Genomic DNA, 25,129 nt, shown 5'->3' on the forward strand with positions numbered 1-25,129 from the left:
CAGTTAAGTGTCTGCTTCATTTCTGCCTGTCTTAGCTACTAAGATCCATTTTTATCTTCTGCTTTTTCCTATGTTTTTGATGCTTCTGCCAACACAGTGATGCCTGGGTGTTTCAGGAATGCCCATACAGGAGGTTCTGGGAGCTGAAATAGGTTTGGGTATCTCAGCTCATGGCATAAGATGGGTGATATAAGGGAGCGAGGTCTGTGGGGCCTTCGCATGATGGGTCTGGGTTTTTTCTTATGATGCTCTTTATTAAGACTAATGGAGAATACGCAAACCCAAAAGGAGAGAGAACTTCATTCTTCAGCTTGGTGCGGGCGAGAGGTCTGTGAACTCCTCAGAAAACGCTGTTCTCAAAGGCCTGACTCGCAGGTACATCTGGGGATAACGTCAGAGAAATGAACGTGCGGGACGATGATGTCCTTCCACGCGTGCATTCTTTGGCGCCGGCCGGCCCCTGTTCCTCAGGCAGCCGGTGGAGGCGGGGCCCAGGCGGGCATCCCCGTTCCTCCCCCGCCGCCGGCCGAGCCCTTAACAGGTAACGGAGGAGGGGCGGCCGCCGAGGGGTCGGGCCGGGATCTGCTTCCTGGGTTTCCTTTCGCTTCAGCGGGGGCATCGCTGGGCCGGGCCGGGCCGGGCGTGGGGCCCGCCCTGTGGCCGCGCCCTCCTCCCCGTGCCCGCTGACGCCGCGTCCCCATCCGCAGGTCCGAGCCATGGGGCCGCTGTGCGGCGGGGCGGCGGGGCGGCTGCTGCGGGCGGCCGGGGCCGGCAGGAGGCTGCTGCTGCTCAGCGCCGCACGGAGCGGCGGCAGCCCGGCGGGAGGGAGTCCGGCTGTCCGCCGCGAGGCCTTGGCCGTCAAAAAGCGAGGCTACGACATCACCAGGAACCCCCACCTCAACAAGGTAGGTGCCGCTTCACGCCGCCCTGGATACGCTGGGTGATGGCGGCGGGGTGAGGGAAAGACTGCCGCAGGGCGGTGGGCACGGCGCCGAGCTGCCGGAGCTCGAGGGGTTTTGGACACTCTATCAGATGGAGGGGTGGATTTGGGGTGGTCCCAATCCCCGTCCCCATTGGATGGGCTCAGTGATGCCTGTGGGTCCTTTCCAACTTGAGATACTCCACGCGATGTGCTGGTGGCTATTTGTAGGGATGTCACGGTGGGCTGTGGGCAGAAGGTTTGTGTAGTGGATGCCCTGACCCATCCGTATTTCCATCTGCGTCCATCCCCAACGCCCAGCCCTTGGGAAATGCTCAAGGGAGGTGGGAGGACCTCTCTCTCGCAGCCTGACAAACTGGACAGAGCTCAAGGTGAGTTGCAAGGGGTTGCCTCCTGGTTTGGTGTTGACTTTGTCCTTTGTAGCTGATCGCCCCGCTTCCATCCACCCACTGCTGCTGTGGTGGTGGTTGTAGTGCTGGAAGAGCTTGGGTTGGCCAGAGGTGCCTTCAGTATTTGTTCCAGTCACTCAGTGAACGAAGGGAGAAAGGGTCAGAAGAGAGCACTTCTCCTAAAAACCCAATACCAGCATAGTATATTTCAGTATTTCAAATCTACAGATAGTTGATGGGGCTGTGACTACTGATCTGCCTCCTGTGTCATCCTCTGGGCTGTAGACTGGATTACAACTTCTATTTTGTGTAGTTGGCATCTCCAAGTGCCATTGCAGCATGCCCAGAGGACAGAGGTGCACAATGACACAGGATTTCATTGGATATGGAACTACTTTATAGGCAGTCTGTTTGAATTATTAGACAATAAATGTCTGCAAGGCTGAAGAGAAGAGGAATTGCCAACTGGCTCTTAATGTTGATGAATTATTGTTGCTTACATGGTTTGGAGAGCTTTTTCTTCAGCGTTTGCCTTCATCATACAATGGTAGTTGAGAATAACATAACTAATGTTTCTAGTGGCATTATATGTAACAGCTTGAACTGAAACATTAACACTTTGACTATTTCTCAATATAATAAAATGATAACATGTAACTATGGGGATCTATCACATTTCTTAAATTGATCTGACTTCCAAGGAAGAAAAAAATCTTTCATTTTGTGCCTTTCTAAGCATTCATCCCATCACTGAAAGGCAGTCTTTTTCTTTAACTGGAATTTTGGTCTGTGTGGAAGAAGGAAAGAAAACTACGTCAGTTGGAGGTAAAATAAATTCTGGTGCGCTCTGTTTCTCCCACCTGGACATTTGCTGTTTATGTTATGTTCCTCTGTCAGTACAGGCCAGATAGTCATCAATATGTCATCTTCAGAGCATTCTAGTGAGAAGGGATGTGGCTGACATCTATGGTAAGAGATCCAAGCTTTTCCTTGACTGCTATGTCAAAGCTGCTTTTGTTTAGACGTTGAAGTCACTGCTGCCAGGTCCTCTCTGGTACCCTCAATACCTGTAAAAGGAAGCTGTCTTCTGAGAAGCTCATCTGTTTTCCAAACCTACCTGAGAAGGAAAAAGGAAAAACTGCTGATGGACATAAGTTTGCAGTTATTTTTTTTCTTTGCTCATTGTTTACTCTGTAGTTAATTGGATTTGTGATGTAAGGGATACAAGCACTATAGTAAGCAGAGATAGCAAATGGCTTTCTCCTGTTCTTGGATTGTTTGGCCAATCTGTGCGTTCTGGATAAGATCTTTCATGACTAGGATGCTTTGGGGGAAATTTAGAATACAAAATTGACTTTCAGTTAAGGCATGACTGGGTTCCATCCCTGGGACTTGGTTCAATTATCGGTTATGTCTCAGACTTTCTTTGCAATACTTTGCAAGAAAGTCATGTAGCTTAAATCACGTGGTAGTAGGAAGATTCTGGGAAGACAGAAGCATCTATGCTTCCTCTGTGCTGATAAACATACTGCATGTTTCTGTATAACTCCAATACTGCTCTTCCTCTGTTTTGGACTATTACAGCCCACGTGATCCAAGGGCAGGTCTTGGGAGTTCTCAGTGTTCTTCTCAGGGTGACTGTGGTCCTAAGAGGCAATAGCAGTTGTTCTCAGCTGACAAAACAGCCACAGAAATAACAGAAGGAAGATCTTGTCACAGGTTTTAATCAAGTGTCTCATAAAGTAGTTCCTTTCCTGCCTTTGAACCCTGCAAAATTGGAAATGCTAAACATTTTTTAAAACGTCAGCCACAGAGAACTGGTGGGCCCATGCTGTGGGGATCCAAGTGCATGTTGGTTCCAGAGCATTTGCTGAAAGCTTTGGCTGTATCTATGTAAGAGACCTGCTGCCAGGGCAGCAGTACCCATTGTGACCTATTGGGACACAAGCCTGTCTACAGCATTGAGGAGAGTTAACTTAGCACTCAGATCCTAAGAGGAAAGATGAGACACATCTTATCCACTTTGCATTTTTTTATGCACTGTGCACTGTGAAGGCATCATAATGAATGATCGAAACAGAATTACCAGTCTGCAGCTGTAAGAATGAAACTTTCTGAAGAATTGCTGTGGGTTTCTGCAGCAGAGCTGAAATCTACTGTAGCACATCATTGAGATGCAGAAGGTTGGTTTGTCCTTCAGCTTTGCGAGGATCAGAATTATGCAAATCGAGGGTTCTTTGATGTGGTGTCAGTAATTTGCCATTGCAGCTGAGATGAGATGATACAGCCTTGCACATGGATGAAATCAACCTAAAATTAGCTGGATTAGTGAAATGATTGCAGTTAGACAAAATTAGCAACTGGTACAAGGGCAGCGCATCTGAAATGCCTGTTGGCAAGGTCAAATCAAGGCAGATTCTTCCTTCAAATATTTTCTCTAAACCCAGATAGTTATATTCTTACAACTAAAGTTTCCTGTTGGCTGGCTAGCAGTCTCAGTAGACATTTACCCACTGGATTTCGAGTGGCTGTGTGACTCCTGGCATTTGTCGACTTCCCATCTGCTCATGTTTTACAGTGTAAGAGTGTGAGATGGGCAGAGTTTAGAGACTGTCCTCTTTTTTCAGGAGTCTGTATTTCAGCAAAGTTTAGAGGAGACCAAACATTGATCGCTGTTTTCATTGTGGTCTTCTTATTTGTGGCTGGGTTTCTGTTTGGTTTCTGGGTTTTATTTGCTGTGGGTTCTTAAATACACTGAAGACACACTTGGCCTAGAGAGTCCCCACACAGAAAATAATGAAAGAGGGAGGATGCAGGGGAAGATGTCCTGCTTACCTGTGCTATTTACTCACAGAATCACATGATAGTAGAGGTTGGAAGGGACCTCTGGGTCGGTCTGGCCCAACCCCAGCTCAAGCAGGGGATCTGCAGCACGTTGCTCAGGTTCAATGTGTGGCTTCAAGTGAGTAGATTCAGTTCATTGTCTCATTTCCAGATCTGTCACTGTCCATGCTTACAAAATAGAGATGACATAAAATGTTTCAAGATCTATAGATGAAATATGCTAAGAAAAGGTAAAAGCATTACTGTAATGTAATGAACTTATTTTCCAAGTACTGTCCATCCTAAATAAAATCATAAGAGATGAACTTCTCTGCAAAGTCATTGTCCTGGACCTGACATGGCCCAAAGCTGCTGGAGTTCAAGGAGCATTTGGACAACACTCTTAATAATTTGGATTTTGGGTTGTCCTGTGTAGAGCCAGGAGTTGGACTCAGTAATTCTTGCATGTCCTTTCCAGTTTGGGATTGTGAGATAATAGCCTGGTCATCAAATCAAGCCCAGAGTAAGTCTGTTGGTGCTCCCAGTATTGGCACCAGCATGCAAAAGTCCCTTTGCTTCCCCAGCATGGAGCCCAACCCCTCTTACTATTGCAGCACCAGGCAACCATCTGCCTTCCTGTCCCCCTACATCATCTCCTGCCAACAGTTGCTCTCTTCTTTGGGATCCTGTCAGTGCTTTGAGAGTAGAGCTAACATGGAAAAGCTTGGAAGAGCAGAAGAAGCTTAATGCTGCTGAGTAGAGTGCCTCTGCCTGTTTGTTCATGGAATCACAACCCTGCAAACATCAGTGCTTGTTTTGCCTTTGGTGCCTGTAAATGTCATGAGGGGCTTGGAAGTATCTCTCAGGCAGATTTTATACGTGCTGGGTTTATGCTTGTGGCCACCATAAGATACTAACAGGAATAAAATGTGACTTGGACCGAAGTACTTGTTTGCTGAGCAGCTTATATCATAAAAAATGTCTTTAAAATTGCCTTTAAATTGTGGAATTTTGTGAGTTTGGCAACTGCCTATGCAGCTCCTTCTGTCTTGTGGTTTCTCTAAGAGAAGCCTTAATTCTTAACACCACGTGTGTTTTGATGGAAGGGCAGAGCCAAGGCTGCCCGTAGCTCTTGTTTCATTGGATGGACTGGGCTTTTTTTTGACACTTGGATAAGAATTACATTTAACTAATGAACTCTCCAGTCAATACTATGAAAATTGATATTGGTGCATTTCAAATAGATCCAAAGCTGAATGTTACAGCTCGTTCAGCATTCCCATTTATTACATCCAGTGAAATGCATGGCAAACCTCCAGCTGATTGCTTTGGATACTGAAGGTAAGAGTAAGTTCGTTACGTGTGGGCATGGTCCTGTAAGCATTCCTTACTCCACTGCCTCCAAGCCTTGCCTTGCATGAGTAGCAGGACACTATATGAGTTGGGTTCTAACAGAGATATATCCCAGCATCTTTGTAGTGTGGAGGATTGACCTGGAGCAAATTCAATTTGACTTGATTTTGAATAAATGGAACATAAACTGAATTCATCTTTGGCTTCTCTAATGGCCAACTCCAGAAGTACACTCATCCTGCTGTTACCAGCATTAATTCAGAGCTGAAAAGGAAAGAAGGAAAACACCAACTCAGCATTTTATCAGAATCAAGAAATGCAAACTGGTCAGCAACTTCTTTGCTTTGATTTGAAGCCTGCTGGCATGAGGAGCTGCGTGCCCAGGGTCTGGACTATTGGGTCTCAGTGCTCTTGTCTCTTCTTGTAGGGAGTTGGACTCTGATCTTTATGGGCTCCTTCCAACTCAGGATGTTCTGTGAAGTGTTCCCTAGCAGATGGGACCTAAATACCTGAAAAACCTACAGACCAATGTCACCTTTCTTACAGAGTTCTGCTTTAGTAAGAAGAGCAGTGAATTGTAATTCCTCTATTTTTAGGTATCATGTTGATAGAGTTTTATATAAAAATAACTGTGCTTTGCCTCAGCTTTGTCACTTGAATTGTACTGAAATTGGCAAGGGTCAAAAGTGGCTTTTTTTTAGGCTTGTGGTGAACTTAGATAGGGAAGCTCATTTTATGCATTCACAGAATGATCTGAGTTCCATAGTTTGACCTTTAATCTACTCTGTCTAGTTACATATACTTTGCTTCTGTTCTATTTCATCTGCTGACACAATCAAGCACAGCCCACAATTTCTATAAATGAGCTTGTGTGCAGCATGCCATGGGATGTAAGAATTACAGAAGGTACTGCATATTTTGAAATTTAGAGTGCAATACATGGGATTCAACACAATAAAAATAGTTTTTCATATTAATGCACAGCAGTAATACTTCTGCCATATTCTATTAATCTCTTCACACTCCCCTCCTCACATCCGTAAATAATTCTTAGGTCTCTGCAGAACCTTGAAGTAACCAATTAGTTTCCCCTTTAATAAGAAAATAAACTGGAACATAAGTCATGCTGCCATTCAGTAGGCACACTTGGCTGAGGGTCTGGTGCCCCAGTGCTATTCCACAATTAGGACTTATGCCTGAGAACATTTGGGCTCCATACATCTGTCTGAAAGCCCAGCCTGAGCTCAGTGTGAGTGATGGTAACTAATGAAACCAAGATTTAGTCCATGAACTTGTAACAAACCACTGCTCTCCATTGATGCCCCATTGGCACTGCTTTGTGTTACTTCGCTGGTTTCACTCCACTTCAAGAGAACGAAGAGACAAATGGCTGTTTTAATTGCCGTGGGGGTTTTGAGTCATAGAATCACAGAATCACCGAGGTTGGAAAAGACCTCCAAGATCATCCAGTCCAACTGGCCACCTACCACCACTATTTCCCATTGAACCACATCCTTCAGTGCAACATGAGCTTGCTTTTGATTTTTAACCTCCTCTTTGAGGCCCGGCCACTTGCTATCTCTCTCCCCAGACAACATGACATTTTGATGAATGACTTAGATATTTTCAGCTTAATAATATTTTCTCTTTTATTTTCTAACTGGCAAAGCTTTTTATAGTTCTGCAGCTACCAGACACAAAGCTTGGCTGTAAACTAAGCAGACTTGGTTCTGACAAAGAAAAGAACACCAACACCAAAGTTTTCTGTAAATCAGACCTTTCTGCTTTGCTTCCCTTTGCAGCTCTCGTTTGTACATGTTGAGAAAGAGTCGATGTTCTATGGAACCGACACAGATTTTCAATGAATTTCTGTATTCTGTATAAAAGGTCAGCATTTTTTTTTTTTTTCTGTGTCCAGTTTATTAAGTGATAAGTCTGTTTTGTAATATGTCCGTATGGATTAACTCTGTTCAGCCTCATAAAGCACGCAGTGAGGGTTGTACTGTGTTTTGCAACAGAAGTTGGTTATTTCACATACAGCAGTGTTCTGGACAAGGCATCCTGAACTTTAACTCTTTGGCTTAGCAAATGGATTTGTCATTTCCCCGAGTGGTTACATTCATTACAGAAGCTATTAAGCTCTGTTTAATCTTCATTTCTAGGGTTTGATGTTAAACCTGTAGGTAATTTTAACTATGGTTGGCTGCAAATGAAATGTACAAAATCTTGTCATTTTTGAAAGTGTCTGCTTTATTAGGGCTTCTGTTTTCAGGGTGGTCTAAGCAAGAACAGGGGCTGGAGGGAGGGACATGTTTGTCAGTAGGCCAGCTGATTCAGATGGAGGGGAGAAGAATGTGAGCAAAGGGATTTTGATGTTCATAACCCCTCTTTTAGCAACTCTTATTTTTTTCATATCCCCCAACCAGATCAGATCCGTTGGTTCAACTTAAAGACAAAAAACCTCAACCAAACAAGAAAAAATCCACTTTTTTTTCTGGTGAGCCATTTCCTACCCTAGAGGTAACAAGATGTGTTTATGTTGCCATTTGTGTCTATAGCTAATTGCTGACACAAAACCACAACTTCATATCACAGTTGTTGGAGAGACAAGGGCCCATTCTTTTCCTTTTCATGAAGGTTTCTAAACCTGGCCATAAAATGAGCCAAATGACAACAGTTGCTAGCTACAGAACTAAGTCTGAATCTTGTGAAAAGCTAAATATAATCTAACAGTGTATAAGCTCTTCCCTACAGGTATGAATTCAGCAGAGTTGTAGAACAGTTGCTGGAGAATTGCTTTTGACATTGGAAACGTTGACGTTGGTTGCCTCAGAGCTCGTAAGGAAGATGAGCTTGGACAGATGAAGCAAAGATAAAGAGTATCACAAAGTGAAATCTCCAACTATGAGAAGTACTCATAGTTCCACCAGAATAATTTGGCAGTTTCGGTGGTTTCTGGGTGAGAGGTGGGGTTTTTGCATAAGGACCTGAACATGAATGAAATGATCAGGACATGAAAAAGAATGGAAAATTCTTTGCTCTGCCTGTAGCAGAGAGCTTGGCTTGTTGGGTCAAAGCGATAGGAAGCAATGAATGGGAGATCAACCACGTGTTCCACATAGATGTGTCTACAGAAGTCTTCCAAAGCAGAAGTTAATGCTGATCCCGGTGCTGATGGCTTGCTTTCTGCAGTCTGCTACTTTATACTCACTAGGGATTTTGCTGACATTGGCATCTTACACACTTGTCAAGTACACCATGTTCAAACACAAACTCGGTTGCTCAAAGAATAATAAAAGTGGTGGGAGTATTTTTTGCCTTTAAGTTTGGAGCATTTTCAATGCACGTACCGGTGGGACTTGTTTTTCATTTCACATGTGCAACTCTTAAGTTTGGTACACTGCCTAGGTTGTGATGTGCAGTGGTATTTATTAGAGGGAGATGTGTGAGACATGCCTTTCACTTCGTGTGCTGATGCCAGCAGTTTTTAAAAGCTTATATCCAGGGAAAAAAAATGTTTGGTATGGCACATGGGTCTCCCTGAACGCTGCCGTTTGGCTTTCAAAAGGCAGTGTAGGTTTAACCCATTGAGGGGCTTTCCACTGCTTTGTCAGCTTTGCATTCAGCCTTGCTAAAATTGAGGAATGGGAGATTATTTGGTCACGGAAGGAAGAGATTAAAGATGGTGTGGTGTGAAATTCCGCTTTGTGACACTCTTTATCTTTGCTTCATCTGTCCAAGCTCATCTTCCTTTGAGCTCTGGGACAACCAACATGAAGTGTTTTGTTGACTTTCCTATGCCAAAAGCAATTCTCCAGCTCACAGGCAAGGAATGCTGGACTTCTTCTCAAGAGGTGCTGGACAAAAAACAAGTGCACTAAGTGAGGCACCATGGAGAGCTCGGGTTTGCCCTGCAGAGTCATTGTAGCATCTTCATAAAACTTACCCAAGTGCCTTTGAATTACGACCTTCCAAATGTCCATTGGTCAAGGGTAACTGGAATTCTGAAACCAGAATGAATGCATGGCTGATACTGGAGCTGGGCTGCACGCCCTAAAGGTAAATAGATGTTTTGGGTTTAATGTGTTATAACTTCAAATGCAGTTAACTAAATCGTTTGTCATATAAATAGAAAAGAAGTGATGCAGAGGTGCTGGAAAGGAGCAGCTAGAGTCTGGCTGCTGCTGGGAAATACCTCTGGTGTGTTGGCCACTTATTAAGAGCTAATTGCATTTTAAAGATAAGCCTTAATGGATTTGGCAGCGAGAGTGCAACTGTAATCAGATCTCGTTGTTTTGTACCAGTGCCTTTCAGGTTGCTGTGCAAGGTCAAATGTCCCATTGACTGGCAGCTGTACTGCACTGCTTGTAGGAGAGTAACTGGCATTTGGTGGAGTTGCAAAATGAGTTTCCCACTGAAGCCAAATATAAAAAGTATATGAGAATCCAATAGTTTCACTACCTGCAAAGCTGAAAACCCTCGTAGCATTTATTAGGATTTCCAGCAGGGAAAAAGGGATATTAATCTTGTTTGACTTACAAGACCGTAATATTTGCACTGCAATTTGTAATGCAGAGCAAAATTATTCAAGCAGTGTTTCCTGAAGAATAGCAATTTCAGTAAAGTGGGTGCTTTTAACCTTTTATTTTTGTCAGAGGAGTAAAGCAGTTCACAGGACCCTGATATTCAACAGTGCTGGTGAAGGGAAGAAGAGCAGTGAGTGTGGTTACAAATTGAAGAAGCAAGGAGTAGCTGAAACCTTTCGTGTCTTTCTCAGAGTCTTTGTTTGGCATCATTGTTCTTTAATCTCTGAGCTGTGCCATGGGATCGTGTGTGCTTGTGGGAGGCATAAACCTCAGTCTTGTTGATAAATCAGTCACTTGGTCAGTCCTCTGAAGGTTTTCATTTTCCTAGTATCACCAGACTGCACTGAGATCTGAGCTGATTGTAATGAATGCTGATGTGGGGCCCAAACCTGATCTACCTGAAGTCCTGTAAGCCTCTGCTCTTTCACCTTCTTGGTAATTTTGGGATCTCAGTAATTTCAGCCTAAAGGAAATTCTTCGTGCCTCTTAAATAAGGCTTAAAAATTAGACAGCATAATTTAGATGTTAGGATGAAATTCTTTACTTGGTGGTGAGGCCCAGGCACTGCTGCCCATAGAGCTGTGGTGCCCCATCCCTGGAGGTGCTCAAGGCCAGGTTGGATGGGGCAGCCTAAGCTGGTGGGGGGCAACCAGCCCGCAGCATGGAGTTAGAACTGGGTGGGCTTTAAGGCTCTTTCCAACATAAGCCACTCTATGTTTTCCACAAAAGCCCCCCCCTAACTGACATTCTCTAAAATCCCAGCTCTGCTTCATATCAAATATAAATATGTTTGATTCTGTTTATAGACAAATTATTGCTCTCGAAACTGGTCCTGAAGTTTTTGTTTGCATATTGAAGTGCTGAACTTCCTTGGGTCCAGAATGTACTGCTCTATCAAATACATGCCAAAGTCTCCATGTTTTTCATCCTTCTGAAGATTTGGAATTTGATGCAGGCTTCAGGTCAATGTGTGGTTTGGTTTGATGGCATGTGGATAGTGGTGTTGGCTGCCACAGCTGTTTGCCCAGAATTCAGGCTGTCCCAAGGAGGATCAGGGAACCAGCCTGGGCTCCTCGTAGTTTTTGACTGCAGCAAGGGTGTTTTCTGAAGCTAAGGGATATAAGTTGGACACTGTTTCAAATACCAGTTTATACCATTTGGGGGGGGGATGAATAGAACAAATTGCACCTTCTACAATCTTTGTCTTCTTCAGAGTTGAAATGCTGGATATAGAGATGTGTGTTTCCATGCATGATTATCACCCCTTCACGTGTAATTGATGCTGATGTGTCTTTCATAAATTGGCCCCCATATCCCAAAGATCTGATCAGCTGCACTCTGATTTGTAATAGTACAAACTGTCTCATATTTTTTTTTTTCTCACCTTTCTTTTCTCCTCTCCCTGCTGCATCAGAACTGCAGAGCAGAAGACTAGAGTTACTCAGGCTCCATCAGTGATAAGTAGTAGTTCTTCCATACAATAACTTGCTTACTTTAGCACAGAAGAACTAAAAGTTTGTGGCTGAGAATAACATTTAAATCTCTCTTCTTTTGTTTATGCAGGCTACACACTGAGAGCTCTATCACAGTGACTGAGAGGGAAGGACAGGACTTCATTCTTCAGTGCAAACCAACCCCTCCCCCTCCCTAAAAGGGCTGCAAAGAATTGAAATCGATCTGAAGAAAAGCTATTAATAATTCTTTTCATATAACCTTACCCTGAGGCAGTTGAGCTGCTAAGGCTGATCCTTAAGAATGTCACCATGTAGTGTCACCATCTCAATGCAGGTGATATTAGCACCTACCAGTGCTGGCTTCACATTCAGAGCAAGTTGAAAGATCTCCTATTTGCAATGCCATTCATTTCTGAGAGCACTATGTGTGCACTGTGGTGATAGGTACTGTGCAAACACAAAAGGGAGACGTCAGACACCTTTCTGAGACACTTTTAACTTTACTGTAAAATGTATAATATATGCTGGAAAGCAGTATCTAAAATATTCTGTATACCAAGAGCTTACGTTCTCCTATCAAGAGTTGGTGTTACTTTGCAAGGTTCTTATGTTTGCAAGCAGGGTTTCTCTGAGAGATGAAGTATCCCTTTGGTGAGACCTATGTGCTGAGCCTGTTCTTGGCTTGCTGTACCCTTGCAAGTTTCTGCAGCACACTGCTGCTGCTGCTGGGCTGTGCATGTGAGCAGGGTCTGACTTGAGTAGCTCTTGAGACTAACTTGTATCTGGAAACGATGGAGCTGATTCACGTGTGCACTATGTCCACATCTGGCATTGCCAGGCATCTTGCATCTGCTTTGCATATAATCTGTGCATATGCAGAGTTGCTGATCATCTTCTGGATGCATTGGATTTTACATCCACTCACAGATTAACTCAGCATGAAGTCTGTAGCTCTGAGGCAGTTTTTGGATGTTCATGGGGTAATGGGCAAAGCCCATACATTTTTATCCCCTAGAGAAAGGTCTGGGTGAAAATGATGAATGTGCCTTGAGATGCTGCTATATGGGAGAGTGGATCTGAAATTTCATCCTTTAGAGAGCAAATCTATGTGTTTGGTAATACACAAATGCTAGGTGAAAGAACAAGGTAATAGAATTTTTAAAGATATTATTGCTCCATAAATTAAAAAACATTGCTATTATGTAGAAATATCACTTACATCAATAATTTTCTGCAAGTTAAGCCTGAAGAGGAAATGGTACTTTTTCACTCCAGGTTAATTCCTTCACCATTCATCCTGCAGAGCCAGTTGGCCAGCTGCCATATCATAGCCCTTCTTATCTCTGCCAGCAGTGATCTCAACCATAGCATGTTAAAGCACATGTTACATACCAACTGCTGTGTCCCACACCTCCCATAAAACAGACAACATTTTATAAAATGAAATGCATTTGGTCAAGTATTTCCCAAAAGTGAAATACAAAACAAGCTGCTGGCAAGCAGATGTTCAGCCGAATAAAATTAAAAAATATTCCTAGAACTTGTATATCTTTTCTTTAAAATTAATCCGCTTAGTTAATCACTTATAATTTCTGTCTTTATTCTGGGACAACTTAAAACCTCCAGTCGCATCGTGTATATTACAAACCTGCATACATTTGAGGTAATTACTTTGTCTGCATTACTAATGTAATAATTCAAGGAGAAATAAGGTAAGGTGAATGCTCGTGCTTTAAGCTAGTGGGACAGAGAGCTGAGTGTAGTGTGCTCTCCCTGCTGCTTAGCCATCTTACTGGGCAGATGCTGCAGCCAGTGATTTCTTAGAAATCAAGAGACTATTGGCCTCATTTTCCTCTCATTTTATTTAATGACACCTTCCAGCAATTGTCTAGGACTAGATCCAAAGCAGATTGAATTTGATGGGAAACAAATGAGTAATTGCAGCCCTTTGCTGTAAAGTGTTCAGAGTTGTTGTCTTACTGGCTTCATAACATTTAAGAAAGTGCTTTGCTGAAGTGGGGCATACGTTTTTGATTTAGTATCCCTCTGCTGTAAGACTGTATATTTCAGTGTCTTCTGGCCAAAGTTTATCTGAGAAGTGGCAGTACAAGAGCACAGCTGGGTTGTAAAGTGAAGGTGATGCACTTCTGCTCTGCATTCAGAGAGAAGAGAAAAATGAAACAATGGTAACACTGCTGTATCGTTGAGTACCAGACAGAAGAAAAGCAACTGTAAAAACTAACTAAACTTATAGAATGAGGTTCAGGCAACTTACAGTGTCTCCAGTTGACGTTTGCTTTACTGAATAAATAACTGAAAAAACTTAACTGAAAAAAGACTAAAACCAAATAATAAATAGTCTACAAAGTGACAACGGTCTCTTCATGTGTTAAAGCTTTACGTGCTATAAATTTACTCTCAGCTTTGCAGTGTTGATGTGGATTTTTTTTTTTCATTGATTCACTTTCTTCTTTTAATTCAAAAGCATATTAGATGAAAGAAAAGACATAAGTAAGGCCCGAGATCCTTGTCAATCTCATCCTGCATTCTCTAATGCTAGCATAGGAGTTTGAGCTGTCCTTCCCACCTTTGATGTAACTGAATTTGATTGAAGTATGACTGATGAAAGAGACACGTTGAGGGTGTTTGGAGCTGGGGTCTACCCTAAGAAATGGAACTCAAACCTTTCTCCCTCCTGTAGATGCGCAGTAACCCAGAAATAGAGGTTAGGTTTTGATTCATCTTGTCTTGGTACAAAACTTAATATTTTGATAGTTTACCATTTTGGTTTCTACTTACCTTTGCCCAGCTCCCTTGCTCCTCAGTTTGGGAAGTTGGGGGAACCAATCCAAATGTAGCAGTAAGAAGGAACGTAGTCAGCGTTGTCTGCAAAATATAACAAAAGGAATGTAAACCCTGCAGCTATGGCAGACTCACTCTCTTTTCAAGATGCAAGGCCATTCAAAAGCAGAAAGCCTGTGCAGCCCTTGACAAAAAAATATGTTGAGATCGGCAACATTGTGTGATTGTTTTTTGATCCTTCAGGAATTTAAATGCAGTACTTAGAGTCAGGAACTGGGGTATAGGAAGGTGCATTCCTGACAGTGTGTTCAGAATGACATGCAGGGCCCACGAATTCTTCTGAGATCTGGTGGGAGAATTCACTGGTGAAGAGATCTGTGAACAATATGAATGCAGATGAGCTGGTTTGTGTGTAAATCCTCAGTGGATTTTCTGTGAGGAAAAATAAGCTCAGAATGTTTGCTTCATGCTGGGTCTTATGTTCTTCTAAGACAAATGTAGTTTAGAAACTGGTGGCTTCTGGAGGAAAAAGTAATTTTTAACTCAAGTTATTCAGGTAAACTTGGAATTTGCACAGCTGCTTCCTTCTACTGGGGGAAACACAAGAACCAGGGCAACTTGTATGCAGAATTTGTTATAGAGAACTGCATAAATGGGACAGAGGGGTAACTGATTCTATAATCTTGCATTTAATAGAAAGCTATTTTAAAACCACTTGCACTGGTGCACTGTAACTCATCACAACGTTGTAATCTGCAGTAAGATTTTGAAAAGTACAAATTACATTTCTCCAACGGGATTTGGACAGTTTTAGTATAACTTGGGTACTCATCAAAGTAGAACTTCATGTGATATTTCTCTGAAACTGCTTTGTTTCATAAGCAAGCACATGAGTGTGCCTAGACAGTGATTTCTGGCATATTCTGGCCTCTGTATGCTGAGTCCTAATTCACCCCTGCTGTTCTCTGAAATTAAAACCTTCTGATTCTCTTGCAGGAAGAGGTGTTCCTATTGCCATCTGCAAAACATCAGCATCTTCTGCATCTCGCTAAAATTCTTCTGACCGCTCTCTACTCATGATTTTTCAAGAACATTCAAAGGCAAATTCTTATCTTCCATTAAACCTAGAGGTTAAGAACTAGAATATGTCTTGTCATATAAGCAATCCCTTCAGCAGGCATCGGTTCGTTTATGGTATTTCTTATCAGCCATTAATCCACGTTCTTTTTATGGTATTGTGCTGGAGGAAAAACGATGTTTGTCCATTTGTGTATTAGCCCATCACTTCATGCACCTCTATGTAGAAACATCCCTGTAAAGCAATAGCTCAGCTTTCAAAGGCTGAGTTTCAAACAGTACATTGGATGCGTTTGCACATTTTCTTTTAGCGCTCTCCTTTTACAAATGTTGAATGTAGATCACGAGTGGAAAGGCTTAGGGAAATTCATTCATAGCTTTAAGCCTGAATATACCTTCTGTGTGTAATTTGCAATACTTCTGAGAAATCCAAAATATTTCATGTCATCAGTACAACCTTGTTTTGAATATGAGATGCTTGTCAGAAAAGGATTTGAAGATAACAGTAAGATAAAGAGGTGGGAATTAAAAATCTCTGTCTTCTAATAAAATGAAAAGAGTAATACCAAAAGCAATTTGGTGTAGTGCCTGTTTTTGTACTGTACTTGAGCTGGCTTTAAGCACTCATAGGACCTGGTTCTCTCTGTTCACTTATTCTGGTAAACAGCCCAACTTCAGATTATTCATGAAATTCCAATGTCCTTGAGCAGACCCTTTTGGGGAGAAACACGTTGCCTTGTCTGTAGGCATTAAGTGTGTGTCTATGGGAAAATGGTTGAGAGAAAAGAATCTGAACCTCACAGGGACCTGCTGCTTTACAGCATGTAAGAGTTTAGTGTGAAGCTCTGACTGTATTTGGTAGCTTTCTGCAGTCACAGCAGCCTGATCACCCTGGAAACCCTCCCTATAGGGCTTTAGGAGATAAACCTTTCCTAGGGGCTTTAGGACAGTCAGTAAAGCAAGCCTTGAACCTAGCTTTATGGCAGCACTTAGGAAAGTATTTCAGTTTCTGAAATCTTTATTTCATAACATTTTTATTCCAGTGACTTTACTGCTATACATCTTTAAACCAAATGGAACCTCTCAGAATGATGAAAAGCTACGCTGATGCTTTACATTGGAGATGGGAGTGAACTCTGCCTAGTTTTCAGGTATAAAATACCCTGTGGCTGCAGTGCAGCACGCTTTGTTGGCTCAGAGATGACCCATTTGTTCTGTGTCAATAGCCCTCTGCAGCAAATTCGTCCAGGTATCTTCTGCCAACTTGAAGTCAGGGTGAGGATCACACTCTTACACTTTACTGATATATTGCAGGAGAGCAGGATGAATAGACCTGGACTTGCTTGGGAATCTACTGTTAAAGTAATTGTTTTGTAAGAAATTATTCTTTATGAGTAATACATGAGAATATAATTATTTGGACAAACGCTTGCAAAAATGCATGAAGCTGGCCCACATGAGCCTAATGAGGAACAACAAGGCCAAATGCAAGCTGTTGCACAAGGGCTGGGACAATCCCAAATATGTGTACAGACTGGGAGAAGTACTCAGCGAGAGCAGTCCTGCAGAGAAGGACCTGGGGGTCCTGGTAGAAAAATTCAATGCAAGCTAGCAGTGCTCACTCACAGCCTGGAAGGCCAACAGTATCCTGGACTGCATCAACAGAAGGGTGCAGCAGTGCAAGGGAGGGGATTGTCCCACTCTCCTCTGCCCTCATGAGGTCCCATCTGGAGTACTTCATCCAGATCTGAAGCCCGCAGTACAGGAAGGATGTGAAGCTGTTGGAGAAAGTCCAGAGGAGAGCTTTGAAGATGATCAGAAGGATGGAGCACTTCTTCTGTGAATTAAGATTGAAGGAATTGGGATTGTTTAGATTGGAGAAGGCTCTGGTGATACCTCATTGCAGCTTTCCAATACATAAAGAGATCTTATAAGCAGGAGAGAGAGTGACTTTTTACGTGGTTTTGTGGTGATAGGGTGAAGAGGAATGGTTTTAAACTAAAGGAGAGGAGATTTAGATGGAATGTTAGGAAGAAATTATTTACTTAGAGGGCAGTGAGGCCCTGGCACAGCTGCCCAGAGAAGCTGTGGATGCCCCATCCCTGGAGGTGCTCAAGGCCAGCTTGGATGGGCCCTGGGCAGCCTGAGCTGCTGGGGGGCACCCAGCCCATGGCAGTGGGATTGGAATGAGAAGATCTATAAGAGATCTCCCAACCCAAGCTATTCTATGATCCTATAATATAATTTTCGTCATTTCTTAGGTGTATTTTTTCTCTCTGCCTTCAAATTCCTTGATCATTATCAAAATCTATTAGAAATGAGACGTCTTCACTACACATTCAGTGAGGCTATGCAGTCTGTGGAAGCTGCTGCGCAGCAGGGCCAAAGCCCTAAAAACTAAAATAGGGATATTCTCTATGTATATAAAAATAACAAAGGTTAAATTTTAGGTCATAACTCTTCATGTCTTTAGAAAATATTCTGGAGTCTAGCAAAACCGTGGGCAAATACATAATTACTGAGTGCTGCCCCTTGACATTTTCAAAAAGACAGGACTCCAGACTAATCATGGGATTACTTAAATATTTGGTCACTACATTAATGTGTGGTACCTGATGGATTTAACACAGCTATTTCTTTCATTTCAACATTAAAAAGGAGATTGTCTGCTAATGCTGACAGTGTTCTGGTTTCTATCCTCCTGGTTAAAATTAATTTATCTTGGATTAACGAGTGCTAAAGAATCACTTGAGAATAAATGGGTCTGTTGTTCCATGGGCTCCCTTACACAGATTTGGTTGGGTCCCATAGCAGAAGCTGGTTTGATAATGAACATGAAGAAGTGAAATCACAAATGAGATCCCAGCAGCACTGGCCTCTTCTTGCCCTCTGAGATCTTAAAATGGGGTGGGAATTTACAGTGAAGGTTAAGATTTTAGAGATTTTCCATTCATCTGGCAACCATTTCAGCTAACAAGAGAAGAAGAGGGAAAGAAGAGCTTTTTAATACAGACACTTCTTGCCACAATTCACTGGATCTCAACATAACTGTGATGTAATTATTCACAATTTGCCAAGCCTTCCAACACGTCTAGAAAAACATGAGGAACATGCTTGATTTGAGTTGAGGATTTTCCCTTGGAAATATTTGTTTGTCTTCACTGTGTTTTGTCAGACATCAAGTTTTGGTGGTGTGATGGTGATAGAAGGAGAGTTTGGAACCTTTTGAAAATTATTTAAGATTAATAACATAAAAGCTCTTGGGGAAGTGATGGCCATAAGCCATTTGAAAGTGGTTAGAGCTTTCTGGGTGTAATGCCTACAAGGGTTTTAGGCTTAATCTCTACAATCAAAATCAAATATGATGCATTATTTATCTCAACATGCAGGTTATCTGTCAGGTCTCAACTGTTTGGCTGCTGGCAGCCTTCCTTAGGATATTAATTGACAAACGCATCCCGACGTTCATTTAAAACCACAGCTGATGGACTGTTTTGCTGTGTGAGCTACTCTTGCTGACATAATTAAATGTTTGCATTCATAATCTGGTTACGGTCTCTTAAGCAGACTTTGTAGCAGGAGTTCACTCCTGTCTCATGGTAACACTTCAGTCAACACTTTCTGTGGATGGGGCTACTTGGAATTTTGTGTTGTACTGGTGAGTCTCACCTCCGTGCCTGGGAAGATTATGGAACAGATCCTCCTGGACAATATGCTTGATCACATAAAGAACGAGCACGTGATCCTAGATAGCCAGCATGGCTTCACCAGGGGAAGGTCATGCTTAACTAATCTTGTGGCCTTCTATGATGGAGTGACGGCATTGGTGGACGAAGGGAAGGCAACTGATGTCATTTACCTGGACCTGAGCAAGGCCTTTGACATGGTCCCCCATCACATCCTCATCTCCAAACTGGAGGGAAGTGGATTTGACGGGTGGACAACTAGATGGATAAGCAATTGGTTGAAAGGCCGCAGACAGAGGGTGGTGGTCAATGGCTCTATGTCCAGGTGGAGGCCGGTAACGAGCGGTGTCCCTCAAGGGTCTGTCTTGGGACCGGTGCTCTTTAACATCTTTATTAATGACATCGATGAGGGAATGGAGTGCACCCTCAGCAAGTTTGCTGATGACACCAAGCTGAGTGGTGCAGTCGATACGGTGGAGGGAATGGAGGCCATTCAGAGGGACCTTGACAGGCTGGAAAGCTGGGCTCGGGTGAACCTAATGAGGTTCAATAAGGCAAAGTGCAAGGTTTTGCACTTGGGCCGGAAGAACCCCAGGCACCTGTACAGGCTGGGGGGAGTTGTCCTTGAGAGCAGCTCGGCAGAGAAAGACCTAGGGGTCCTGATAGATGAGAAACTTAACATGAGCCAGCAGTGCGCTCTGGCAGCCCGGAAAGCAAATGGGATCCTGGGCTCCATCAGGAGAGGGGTGGTCAGCAGGGATAGGGAGGTGATTGTCCCTCTCTACTCTGCTCTTGTGAGGCCCCATCTGGAGTACTGTGTTCAGGTGTGGAGCCCTCAGTACAAAAAAGACATGGAGATTTTGGAAAGGGTCCAGAGGAGGGCCACGAAGATGATCAGGGGGCTGGAGCACCTCCCCTATGAGGACAGGCTGAGGGAGTTGGGTTTGTTCAGCCTGGAGAAGAGAAGGTTGCGGGGCGACCTCATTGCAGCCTTTCAATATCTGAAGGGAACTTACTCCCAGGAGGGGAGTAAACTCTTCATAAGGGCTGATAATAGCAGGACACGGGGAAATGGTTTTAAGTTAAAAGAGGGAAGATTTAGGTTGGATGTTAGGGGGAAGTTTTTTACTAGGAGGGTGGTTAGGTCCTGGAACAGGCTGCCCAGGGATGTTGTGGATGCCCCGTCCTTGGAGGTGTTCAAGACCAGGTTGGACGAGGCTCTGGGCAACCTGATCTAGTAAAGGTGTATGTTTGGTGGCCCTGCTAGGCAGGGGGGTTGGAACTACATGATCCTTGAGGTCCCCTCCAACCCAGGTCATTCTGTGATTCTGTGATTCTGTGATTCTGAAACCCAAGTGAAATACACATAAGCAGTATGTGTACTAACAAATCTATCCAAGACCATTCTTTGCCACAAAGCCAGGTAGCACAGTCTGCATCCATACTGCTAAATTCTTACCCTCTAAAGCAGCCTGTTGTAGTTCCCAAGTGGCCAATCCAAATGTCACCAATACAACAAGTGACTGCTGTAAAAGCTTTGGTTGTGTTTTTGGGAGGCATCATGGGTTTTCAATTAAAATGTAATATTGGTAGTTACCATGTTTGATAATCAGCAGCTGTTGTATATGTTTTTAATTATTTCCCTACAGCTGTCTTCAATATAATTTAGTATGAAAACTGCAATTCTACTTTCGATATCAACACAATTTTGTTCTCATTAACAAAGTTCTCTTTAGATCTCAAAATACAGACTGGGGTTTTAATTGTGTGAGTGATTTACCTCTTACCTGTAGTCTTTTGTTTCACATTACTATTTCAGTTTTCAGCCAGGAAACTTCATACTGTCTGTTTTGGTTTTTTACTTAGATGACCCTAGATGCTCATTTCTTCTGTTGGCGTGCTTCTTGGTTAGTGCCTGTTGTATGAATCTCAGCGTGAACTGCTTCAGGATAGAAGTAGAATTTCTTCAGAACCTATATCTAATTCTATTTTTAAAATCCAAAAATGCAAATGCATCTCAAATTGCTTCACTGTCCCTGATAATAATGTTCTGGGTCATGCTGGTATGTCTAATTCTGTTGCTTCGGAATAGGATGTACAAATTAAATTAAATTATTTGCTTCCTCTTTATTTTTTCTGTTATAGTGCCTTGCTGTAGTAAGGCTTACAAAACAGTGGCTGAAAGTTTAGAATATCAAAAAGTGTCGTGATCCATTGGAGTGTCAGTACAACTCTACTTCCCCAAGCCTGTATGTCTGCATCTTTTGTGTGGCCTGTATGACAGCTGCTTGCTGATTTTCACACCAGTCTAAAGCTGAGTCAGACTTGAAAAGCACGCATTCAGCAAATGGGGATTTCCCACTCACAAATTTGTAAGGAAATCTTTAAAAATTATATTTCTTGTGGGCTACCTCAGCACTGGTGAATCATAAGGAATTACAGCCACAAATTGCAGCTTGGTTGAATGGTCTAGAAACAACAAAAATTTCCAGTATTTGAAGAACAATTTGTGACTCTTGAAGCTTATTCATTTTTATTCTGACTGTAATGATTGGCATAGCAAAGCTCTACTGGAATGACTGACACATGGCAGGAGCTTGTAATTCTGATGCTTAGAACAGCAACGCATATGGGTGATGCAGAAATGGGTTAATGTGTTTGCTGAGCCCTTTGGACTGGTGTTTCTCAGCTTTCATAATAACCACTGAGGAGGTAATTGCAGATGACTTTATTCATGTGTATTGATCTTTTTCGTTTTCAAGCTTTATTATTTTAAGTATTTCACAGTATCACAGAATTCCAGGGGTTGGAATGGGCCTCTGGAGATCATCTAGTGTGGACTGGACCTAGTTCTGACCCCTGGGGAACATCACTAACAACAGGAAGAGGTGGAAGACATCCCAAATCCAAGGCAATTAATCTGATGGACCTCCAAAAAGTAGCCCCTTAATAAATTGTTGTTCAACTTCCTTCCAAAAAAAAATCCTTGTCAACGGAAATATCACAGGTTGTGTTCAGAAATAAGGTGATGGGTATCGTGAAGTTAATGACCCAAATTCAGAGGGAATTTGAAAATTAGCTCTATGTTGCTTCAAAACTTTCCCTTCATCAGTGGTTGGACCTTGCTGATTTGGGCTCTGAGTGAACACTGGAGAATTTTTGGCATCTGTGAGTCCTGGTCACTGTTATTTTGTTGAGTGCCATCAAGTCTCTTTTCTATAGGGAAGAAATGTTTCTCTATAAAAAGTGAATAGAAAGTTTTGGGCCATTTCTGGAGACACATCACATTCATTAAACCCCCAAGAAAAGCCAGCTGCCTCTTAGTGCTCAGCAAGACTCAGTTCAGAAGCATTGTCAGGAGTTTGGGGAGAGTTTAGGACGTCTCTGGCATGGGAATGAATGAAGCACACTTTTTCTGTATTTAACTTTAGCACTTCAGAAAGGCATTCAATTCTTAGATGCATTAAGCGTTCTTCAAGAGGTACTGCATTTTAGTTTCTACCTTGTAGGGTTTGTAAGACATCTGTTTTGACTGTTTATATGAGGGAAGCATGCATAAATCCAGTAAATGCTGTTAGCTGGCTGTATGTAAATGCATTGGAGTACCAGGTGTGATGGGTTTTATGCTGTTTTTTCCATAGGGTGCTTGTGCATTGCCAGTCTTCTCAGTGACAGCTCTCAGAGCCCCTTTTTGTAAAATGCTTCTCTGGTTGAAGTTCCCCCACTACCTGAACTTTCAGAGGCATGCTGATACATTTGAGTGTTCTCTGTGTACATCTCCAATAAAGTTCTGGAAGGTGGAGCTGCTGTTTCACCTTGTTTTCTATAGAGTAAAATTTCATTCTGGATAGCCTTGCAATAATAGCAGCATTATACCCAGCAGACTCATACCTCAAACACCCTCTCACCTATTCTATTGCCTTATAGTATTCTCATCTAAAGCCATTCATACATGCATCCCTGTGCTCAGGGATCCCATAGCACTACCTGCACCATGCTTAAGATGATTTCTTTGGCTATCTGTTGTGGCTGGAGCTATGTGCATCTCAGTTACAGAACATGCTCGAGTCAGTGCAGGGAATTTTGGCCAGTAACTGATGCTAGATGTTGCTTGGCTCCATCAGCAGGGCTTGGCTGGTCAAGCTGACTCTGTTATGTTCTCCCTCCACCCACCCTTGGATTTGTTTTCCCCCATTCCACAGCTTGGAAACAAAAAATCCAAAAATGAAGAAATCTCAGAGATTCCACTACTTCATTCCCAGTGCTCTGCCCTTAGGAAGTCCAATCCCCTCTGCATAATGAGCACTTCAGTGCAAAGTTTACTGTAGAGAAAGCGCAAGCTTGTTGGTTTTAGGAATCCATTCCATGATGTGCAGCTGCTTGAGTCATTCCCAATGCTGTTTCAATGCTTTATGAACTACCAGAACATACTTTTGCCTTTTTAGGGGATCTGGTTACAGGCTGCTGTTGGATAGTCACAGAATTCCAGTTACTGCACAAATTTTGTGGTAAGATCTCCTGGCACATGCCTTGGGTCTGCAGTGAATTGTCCTGGGAACATCAGCACCAAAGATGCCTGTGGAGAGCCCCACAGCAAGAAACAATATGAAAGAAACATGAGAAACCTGAACTGAACTGGGGCTTCTTTCTATTCTGCCAGCAAAGTGGCTGTTTGTATCCTGTGTCTCAGGTAGTTGGATATTGTTGCTGCTTGGATATGTCTGTGTTCTGAATTACTTCTAGCATCCTATTCTTACAGTAGCCTACAGCAGCTGCATACAGAAAACTGGGGACAGGCAAGCATGCATTGTTTGCTGTCTCCAGCAGCTCAGGGACCTCCTAGTTGGCATCATTGTACTTAAAAGAAAAAAGATTTCTTCCCCTTCCCTCTTCTTCCCGTCATAAGTTCATAGAATCATAGAATCATTACCATTGGGAAAGACCACATTTAGTCCAACCATCAGCCCATTCCCACCATGCAGACTGACCAGGTCCCTCAGTGCCACATCTACACAGTTCTTGGATACCTCCAAGGATGGTGACTCCACCATCTCCCTGAGCATTACCATTCCTTCTGAGAAGAAATGTTTCCAACCTAAGCCTTGTGCAACTTTAGATCATTCCCTCTTGACCTACTGCTGTTACCTGGGAGAAGAGGCCGACTTCCACCTCACCACAACCTCCTTTCAGGGAGTTACAGAGAGAAAGGATCAATTACTCGGTCTAGCTAAATAGGGTGGCAATCTCTTTTTTATTATCAAGTTTTGTGCTTTCTTCATTATATTAGTAATGCTTAAGCATTCATGATCCTCTGAATGGCAAAACCATTCCTTCCAGTGAGAGAACAATGCAATGAGGAGATGTGGATTCCCTTTGAACCTGATTAATTTTGAGTCACAAAATCACAGAATTGCAGGGGTTAGAGGGTACCTCAAGTCCATATAGTCCAACGTCCCCAGTCAAATTGAGTCAAACTGAAGTTAAAAATCAACAACAGAAAAACAGCTTCTCTTATAGCCACACAGGGTGATCACCTAAAATTAGTGCATCAGTGACTTCTTAAAAGTAATTGATTTTCAACCAGTTGCTCAAATTCTCGTGGTAAATGAATGAGAAGTTTATTAATAGAGAGAATGGAGAATTGATATTAAAAAGTCCTGGTGTGATGAAGTAGAGCTAGAAAATGAGTTTGTAATGTGCTACTCTGTGAAGTCAATTTTCTCACTTCATAAGAAAATAAGAATTCTAAAGTAATGTCTAGAGCACAACTCTGCATTGGAAATTACTTTTATATACCGAAGCTGTAACTTCAAGAGTACCACAATTTCAAAACATATCTAATAATTCGATATGATAGAATTTCCATACAAATAGCAATTTTAAAGAGTAAACAATACCCTGGTGGCAAAGCAGTCAGATAAGCCTTCAGGGTCTTTTCAGTAATCTTTGTACGTTTAAATTAAAAATATATAAATGAATCTGTGTAAGATTTTTTTTTTTTTTCTGAAGGAAACGGTGC

At 42.6% G+C, this 25,129-nt stretch overlaps 1 protein-coding gene across 2 annotated transcripts in view; it reads left to right on the forward strand.

The window, feature by feature from the left end:
• The first annotated feature begins 386 nt into the window (after positions 1 to 386).
• The window catches only part of ME3 (malic enzyme 3), a 116,043-nt gene continuing 91,300 nt past the window's right edge, over positions 387 to 25,129 (forward strand). The window contains exons 1-2 of one of the 2 annotated variants that reach the window (XM_090134079.1): positions 387 to 541; positions 708 to 905. In XM_090134079.1, the coding sequence (XP_089990205.1) occupies positions 402 to 541; positions 708 to 905 (338 nt within the window). In that variant the 5' untranslated portion in view covers positions 387 to 401. Of the gene's footprint in view, positions 542 to 611; positions 906 to 25,129 lie in introns of those variants that run through there. The other variant, XM_031612448.2, reaches the window with a different exon arrangement.

The sequence above is a fragment of the Phasianus colchicus genome, chromosome 1 (genome assembly GCF_987193195.1).
Source record: "Phasianus colchicus chromosome 1, bPhaCol1.hap1.1, whole genome shotgun sequence".
In the NCBI taxonomy this organism is placed as follows: Eukaryota; Metazoa; Chordata; class Aves; order Galliformes; family Phasianidae; genus Phasianus; species Phasianus colchicus.